The sequence below is a fragment of the Charadrius vociferus genome, unplaced genomic scaffold, assembly GCF_000708025.1.
Source record: "Charadrius vociferus isolate BGI_N301 unplaced genomic scaffold, ASM70802v2 scaffold46, whole genome shotgun sequence".
Classification (NCBI taxonomy): Eukaryota; Metazoa; Chordata; class Aves; order Charadriiformes; family Charadriidae; genus Charadrius; species Charadrius vociferus.
In genome coordinates this window covers 74,192-82,428 of record NW_009648710.1, presented here as the reverse complement: position 1 = coordinate 82,428, position 8,237 = coordinate 74,192, and the positions used below count along the sequence as shown (strand labels likewise).

The following is an 8,237-nucleotide window of genomic DNA, read 5'->3' as shown; positions in this document are numbered from 1 at the left end:
AAAATAATTAACTCCTTCAGTTCTGCTATCCCAGAACTAATTCCTTTCCATGTTGAAGCAGATCAGTATTCAGACAAACTATACAGAAACGGACAGAAATCGCAGAGGAGTGGAATGGTTTTCAGAGAAAACCAGCTGCCAGACCTTCCTCAGTCAGCAAGTTGCCATGGATAGCTTGTTACTCATCCAACAGAACACACGGGGTTCCACACACATTACCATATCTGGACCTGTTATATTAAACCTCAAAAGTGGAAACAATATTTATTCTGCAAAAACATTAAAAGAAAAAACCTGACTCCATTAAACCTAGATGTCCCTGACATCAAATTTCTGCATATCACTAACTGTCTGCTTGACTTCTGTCATCCATTCTCTAGAGGCCTGATTTGTGCTAATCACACTGAAATCTTATGAGAAGAAAGTCACAGATTTCAATAAATACATTTGAAAAATATTTAACATAACTACCAAACATCGCAGGAAATGTAGATCTTCCAAAAACAATACGTTGTTATTGTACACAAAGGCCAATGCTGAAAATATGCTACAGTAATACGGTGTCATGTAATGACTGATACAGAGGTTACATGGCTTTGGCATAGACATATAGAAGTCTCAGTTTGAAACCAGTTTATCTTTCAGCCTGTGCCTGGAAAGCATTAACTAGATTTGATGCTCTAAAAAGTTTCAGTGCAGCACATAATTGTACCAACTCACTTCAAATGCAAGCCAATTGCCATAAAAATAAAGTCCTAATTTAAGAAAGTCTTACCCCTGATAATATAACATCTCCTGATTCCGTAAGAGCAGCCTCTCTGGAATCCACAAACAAAATGGAATTCTTCATCAGTTCATCATCCAGTTCTCTCCAGTCTGGTCTGCTTGCTCCAACAGCTACGACAACAAAACTGATGAACTTGGGAAGAATGTTTAAAAAAAATTCAAAACACATTTTGTCCAAAAGACGTGTGAAGTAACAATGGACATTATTGTGGAAGCGTAATATACAAACAATCTGATGTTAGCACTGAAGACATGTTGATTGATAAAACAACAGAAAAATAGGATGCACCTGAGCAACTGGGAAAAACCCTGGATTTCTCTCAACCTGGCCTCAGCTGTAACTCTGATATATATATATATATATATATATATACAGCCTGTTTCTGTAAGGTGTTAACCCCCCCGAATTTTCCCTGATGTCAATGAAGGACGACACTGTGTCCAACCCTCCAAATTACAGCTCATTAAAATGTACAGCATCCTTGACCACTAGTTATGCAGATGCTGCTCCCGACACGAGTCATACATTCCCTATAAGCACAGCCAGAACAACTGGAATCAATTGGCATTTGCATTTCAGCCTGCTGAAGCATTAAACTGCAACTCTTCAGGAAGCAGAAGTGAGATTCTTTGCTGGCACTGTTTCCACCTCTTTGGTACACTACACGCTCCTTCCAAATAATGCTGACAGAGAAGGGGAAGTAGCACTGCTTAGCCCTTCATCATCTCCTATCTATACAAGACATGTAAACATATGTGTAACTATGTTTAGGTAGAAAACAAACAAGCCTTTGCCAGCAGCTTTGAAAAGGACACTGATAAATATGTGTGACATTATACTCTTTTCTGCTTACAGATGCACCATTAGACTAAACTTTGATCATTTAGTGACACAACTCAAAGATAATCTTAAGGGTATACAAACTACAACTCTTTTGCAGACAAACAGTAACCTGTTTCTGTGACTGACAAATTAACAGGGGTTTATTGCTTTGAATTTTGTTTTTTAAACAGAGTTAACGAACATCTAATACAGCTCTTTAAAACATTCAGTATTTGATTTGTCAGTAGAATATCCTTGTTAGCAGACTGAGTAGCTGAGGCATAAGACACCTCTCTTTGTCCATTATCTCTTGTACCCTTGTCTTTCATCAGATCATTACCAAATTCCCTGAGTTTTATAGTCCTTTTACTTGATTCACATTGTTTGTTATGTGACTATAGAGAAAAATAAGATTTGAAGAATCCCTCAATTATCCTGAACAGATGAGAACCAAAATATTGTGCAACAAAGACTTGCACGTTACTATTCAATGCTACTAATTAGGATTTTTAAACCTATAGCCTTCTATTATTTCTTTCTAACCCTTTCAGCAGTACAATTTGAACAGATTATGGATTTTAACTTATCTGGAGAAACTGAAAACAAATCATTTGGAGCTAATTTTAGATACAGCAAGACCACTATGAAGTTCTTATGAGCTAAAACTCTGTTATACTATAGTCAAACGTTTTTTAAAAGTATCCAACTGTTATGGAATAATAAATTCCATGTTGCCTGAATGCCTCTTCAAACAGCACAAATGCCTCAATGGAATGGGGGAAAAAAAAAACAGCAAAGAAAGGAGAAGGGTCTTTGTGTATGTGTCGCCTCAGTGACTGTAGACCTTAATTGATTTTGGTTGTACTTCTGGCTTCCATGCCGTGACATAACACAGACAACAACATTCAATGACAAAGGACTAAATTGAGTTTGAAAAATTGGTAGAATGTGTCTGGAATGTGGGACTTTTCTTTAAATTGTTCTCTTTGACAAATCACTTTTGTCTTATTACCACGCTATTTGGAAAGTGCACAAGGTCATCTGAACCAGGCCCACAATTAATGACATAAACAAATGTAGGCATGTCCAGATACTCCAAACAATAGTGTGGCAACATCATGACAAGGCAGGGAAACAAAAAAAAAAGGCCCCCAAACCTCACTATAACTGGAGGTCAAAGTATTAAATTCTTACCTCAGTTATCACATCTTTTTAACTCAAGTGGAAAAAAAAATAAAAATCAATGTGGTCAGACCAAAAAGGAACAAATAGAGAAGCTAACAAAATTGGGTGAAAGAAAGATGACAACTACCAGGGGAACACTACAACAAGCAGCAATCACTTCGGAAACATGTTTGTATGGGTTATTTAAAAAGAGAGCAAGGTGAGCATCAAGTGACAACATGGTGGCAAAGATGATGCACCACTAGAGTAAAAAGCATATTCCATGCTCTCACAAACTCCCAGTGCTGGAATATGCAGGAAATCTGGCTCCAGACCAGGAAGACTGGGCTGGGAAAAGTGGTCCTCACTAAAGAGGCCAAAAGAGAAAAAACATTCATTCTGAGAAGCACAGAGTAGCGCTTTTCAACAGTTTTTGATGCTAAACAATGTGATACTAAATGTATCATTTAAACGATGAGAACATAGCATACCATTGATATGGGCACCTGGTTTTACCCAGTCCCCAGATAAAATAGGTGTTGTTGCCATTGTGACTGTTATAATCACATCAGCCCCAGTAACTGCTTCCTGAGCAGAAGAGCAGACCTGCACTGGACCATTAACTGAATTAGCAAACTTCACTGCTTTCTCTTTGGTGCGATTCCATATCCTGACCTTCAAGGAAAAAAAAAAGACAAACAGATTAGCTTGGAGAATTTCTCTTTGTTGAAAGATAACACTGTATCAGTTTTCAGTAGATAGTTACATATATCCTAAAGGTGGAGGGTTTTCTCTTTAATGTTCTCATCATACAAATGACTAAATTTCATTGTGTGTGCAGCTACATTTGAATGACTGTTCTGGGATGCTGAATAAAAGCTCCTTGTAGAGTTGTGTTTATAAAATCTAAGATTTCCAATAAATATATTTAAGAGAAAGTCATAGAAAGCTTATCCAAATATGGTATACATAGCAGGATTTTCTCAGACAGAGAAAAAGTCATCTGAAATTACTTTGTTTCCAACTCCCTCCCCAAAGACTAACATCTGAGCAAGAAATTCTACAGCTGTTCACAGGATTCTTGGGTTCTGTAGAAACAGGATCAAAATGGGATTAATCCCATAACTTCTATGGTGGCTTGACCTTGGCTGCACACCAGGTGCCCACCAAGCCACTCTATCACTCCCCTCCTCAGCAGGCCAGGGGTGGGGGAGAAAATAAGATGGAAAAACTTGTGGGTCAAGATAAAGGTAGTTTAATAAAGCAAAAGCAGAAGACATAACATGCCCCCCTCCTCCTTTCTCTTAGCTTTTCGTGCTGAGCAGACATCATATCCCTTTGGTCAGTTTGGATCAGCTGTCCTGGCTATGTCCCCTCCCAAGATCTTGCCCACCCCAGCCTACTGGTGATGGGGGAATGTTAGAGAGACAGCCTTGATACTGTGCCAGCACTGCTCAGCAGTAGCCAAAACACTGGTGTGTTATCAACACCTTTCTAGCTACCAATACAAAGCACAGCACTAGGAGGGATGCTATGAGGAAAATTAACTTCATCTCAGCCAGACCCAATACAACTTCATTGGCTGTACTTTATTTATAGTGCTCCTGAAACATAATAAAGAGAAATAAATGTATCCTGTTAAAATGTGTCCATTACCTCTTTAAATGTGAACAGCTCTGTGAAGATATCATAATGGCTATATGCTTGAACACCAGCTCCCAAAATGCACAGCACTTCCGCAAAAGGTGGCATTAACAACTAAAAAGTATCAAAATATAAAAAATAAAATGGAAGGACAAAATATTAACAGATATGACAAATATATATAAAAATGCTAGGAAAGCAAGCAGTATCCTTAGTCCTTTTAAACAAAAAAAATAATGTTTTTATGCAAAAGCTAGTATTAATTCATATTAATATACATACACAGTGGTAAATGAGTTGTTTTATTTTTTTAATGCAAAAGCTAGTGTCAATAGCATCAAAGTACATCTTGGCTTAATTCTGGTTTTGAATTGTCCAACTCTTGAAATTCAGGCTTAACATGCAACAGCATGGGCCAATGCAAATTCTGGGCCATTGGCACACTTTATTAGTATAACTTATTACCCTTATGTGACTAATTAAGTGTAAAACCATAGTGTTGATGTTCTGCACTGGCTGAAAACAGGGCTTATAATACCACAAGCTATCAGTACTGAAAGTAGTAGTTGCGCGGGTAAACTGGTCCTGGTAGCCCCACACTAAGCCTTTTTCAATTCCCTGAAGCCATAAATCATACCACAAGCATATCTTGGCATCGTAAGAGCCATAATACGTATGCATCAAGCATTGTAAAAATAGGGATGGTCTTGAGGAACAAACATGAAAATTCAGTTCTATAGTTGCTTTTGGTTTTCTGGTTTAGTTCTTGCCTGTGATTCACCAGTACTTGGCAAAGAGGAAGAGCTGCTGGAGTCCAGCCCTAAGCTATCCTTGTGTGTTGTTTACGCATTTGCTGTGGCCCCTCACTTCTGTATAAAAAGCCTTAGAATTGTCAAGGCTTGCAACACTTATTCTACTGCAAATAAATTGAAAAAAAATCTCATTGATCCCATTTTTCAGTAGCAAGAACTCTTTTTAACGTTCCTTTCAAAGACTCTGAAGCACTGATTTCAAAGGTTCCTTGCACAAAAGCATAAGCCTTTGAAAAGCAAATGCCATAAAGAGGACAAGATGACGACTATTAGCTAAACTCAAACACTCCTGAAAATTTCCCAAAACAACATACGACAATGAAGGATCTGATCTTGAAGTCCCTTCAGCAGCCAAGCTCCTTTGAGGCCAGCAGACCCTTGACTGTCAGAACTGCCCAAGTATAAAACAGCTGAGATGAATGAGGTCCTATAGCCTCATGTCCGAGGCATCCATTGTCAATTGTTCTGTCCCTTGGACCAGGGGAAGCTCATGGGGACAGGTTCTTCACTCCAATTTTATGTCAGTTTAGCTCTATTGCCATAGATAGAGTCACAATGGCACGAAGACTGCCACTAACAAAGTGGTGAGATCACCCTTCATTCTCATGCAAAGCTGATGGGTGAAAAACAGAAGTATTTTTCAGCTCTGGCCCTCTTCTTATTGCCTCATCCTTTGAGGTGAAGGCTAAAACCCTGCTGTGCAATGGATGGTGACTTGTTCTCTTCCCACTATTAGCAGGGCAGCCAAGTATAGTTTTAAAAAAAGAATTCAAACCCAACAATTTCCAAATGACATTGAAATGATGTAAAGCAACATACAGCAAGATACACCTCACCTGTCTTCAGACACTGAAATTTATGGCTGTAGTCAGAGACAGTCATCTGGACAACTTCCAGTGACAACAGAGAAACTGACAGACAGCTACCTCTAGACAAGTCATCCATCTATCCTGGGCATCATCTGTCTTAAGAATACCCACATTGCCCCCCAGCAATGTGCCATTTTCCTCTTTTTCCGGGTCCAGTGCAACCCACCTCTCCTGGCCCAACAGCAGAAAACATACATCTAAACAAAACTGAATTTATCACCACAGCTGCATCACCCAACACTGTGAAGGGGCACATTAAGAAAAGCATAAAAGAAAGTGACAGAGGAAGACACTTTAGTAAATTCCCAGAAGAGTGTGCAGAACAAACCACAAAAACATAGCTCAGATTCCTTCCCCAATCACACAAAGTGTTAAAGTCAGACATGACTCACTCAATCAAAACAGAAAATTGCATTTTTGAGTTTTCTCTGAAGATATACATTAACATAAATCTAATTTAAAGCTGTATTTGATGAAAATTCACATGCACTGGAAGTCATTTACATTGTTGCCTCCAGTTATTTCATATATAACACCACTAACTGATTCAGTCCTGATTTGGCAAACGGAAGACATACCTTGGTAGCAATTGCAGAAACCGCAGCTGTTCGTTTTGCTGTAATGACACTGCCATCTAGGACCTTGTTTTTAAAAAAAAAAATGTTCAAACAGACTGAAATGAACACTGAGAACCTTCAGTTCAGAAATGAAGTGAAATGAACGCTGAGAAACTTCAGTTCAGAAAATTCCAGTTTGTGAATTATGTGATATTACAGGGCACAGATAAAAATACAAAAGTCGGTAATTACTATTACAGCAACCACAAACCATATAAAAATCACATTTAAACTGGGCAGATTTTCTGTCTATTCTAGCTCTTCAATGTCATTCCACCAGCACAAATGGAGTGAAAACTGCTCAGAGCTGAGCCACCCCTAACTCCCACAGCTCTTTGTGCGCTTCACTACCCTGGCTCTCCAACACAGGGAGCAGATTGATATAAGCACAATACTCTGCGCTCCGGTAAGACCGGTGACCAGTGCAAGCTGGCAGTGGTTCCCTAGTCTGCACTGTCTTGGTCTGTACAAAGGGATGACATGGAACCGTGGAATCCCATTAGTGTGTATCACACACAGAGGGGCACTCCTGCCTCAATGTGTATTAGTTACTGTGCACAAATTAATTATAAGGGTTAAAAAAAAAGGACACAGTTTTGGAATAAAAGCCCCAAAGAGCTTTCTTGACCAGTTTTGGCCCTTTAATTATTACTAAGGTATAATGCAAGTTGTCAACGTTCATAAAAAAATGCTTAAATTCTTTAAAGAAAGCAAAAAAAAAAAATCAGACTCTGAATACTATTCCCTGCAATGCCCACTGTAAGCCTCCTTCAATTTAGACTTAAGATGGTTCAAGATCAACTCTTTATTCAGCAAGGGCTGTTTTCCTTTCAAATGCAAGGTGAACTTTTCCTGATCATTTCACTCTTTCAGTCACCCTGTGAGCCATGAGATTCCCTTCAAATCACAAGGGGCAGTAAAGAGCAGAGAGAGTGTGGTTTAACACATATATATGCACACATTATACGAAGATACAATGCCTTAGGCCAAATCCTCATTTGGCTCAAAGACATTTTCAGTGATGATGTGGGTAAACTCAGGCCAATTTATACCAGCTCCAGCTTCTACAAATCAGAAGGGAGGACTGACAGAACATGAACAGAGAAGAATGCAGAAACATGCGTGAAACTCACAGCCTTCAAAGAACCATTTCTTGGGTCAAATAAGAGGATGGTTGCTTGGTGAGAAGGGACAGAGGAATCCTTCTTGTGCTCATAAAAAGTCACCAACTTGGTTGTCAGAGCATCGTCTGCAGCACTGTAAGCAGGCATGACTCCTAGGAACCTTGTGAGAGAATTACTTCTATTAGTACCTTAGCACAGGAGCCTACAGCCACCGGAGTGGTTAACATCAAACCGCTACTGACCAGTTAATTAGTAACTCGGTACCAACGACCTTTTCTGACGCTTCAGTTACTTCCACCCCGTCGGGCCCAGCCCCGCGTTGCCGCTACCCCCGTTCCTCGCTCCAGAGGGGTCGCACCTCCTCCCGCCGGCGTCCCCATCCCACCCCGGGGACTCCG

General features: G+C 39.5%; 2 protein-coding genes across 2 annotated transcripts in view; one reads left to right on the top strand and one right to left on the bottom strand.

The window, feature by feature from the left end:
• Positions 1-7,992, bottom strand: part of CRYM (crystallin, mu) — an 8,836-nt gene extending 844 nt beyond the window's left edge. Inside the window, exons 1-5 of the mRNA XM_009886549.1 lie at positions 7,849-7,992; positions 6,677-6,739; positions 4,430-4,531; positions 3,265-3,448; positions 776-897 (exon numbers count right to left, since the gene is read on the bottom strand). Of these exons, the coding sequence (XP_009884851.1) occupies positions 776-897; positions 3,265-3,448; positions 4,430-4,531; positions 6,677-6,739; positions 7,849-7,986 (609 nt within the window). The 5' untranslated portion in view covers positions 7,987-7,992. The remainder of the gene's footprint in view (positions 1-775; positions 898-3,264; positions 3,449-4,429; positions 4,532-6,676; positions 6,740-7,848) is intronic.
• The window catches only part of LOC104287859 (cytochrome b-c1 complex subunit 2, mitochondrial), a 12,726-nt gene continuing 12,473 nt past the window's right edge, over positions 7,985-8,237 (top strand). The window contains exon 1 of the mRNA XM_009886595.1: positions 7,985-8,002. Within this exon, the coding sequence (XP_009884897.1) occupies positions 7,985-8,002 (18 nt within the window). The remainder of the gene's footprint in view (positions 8,003-8,237) is intronic.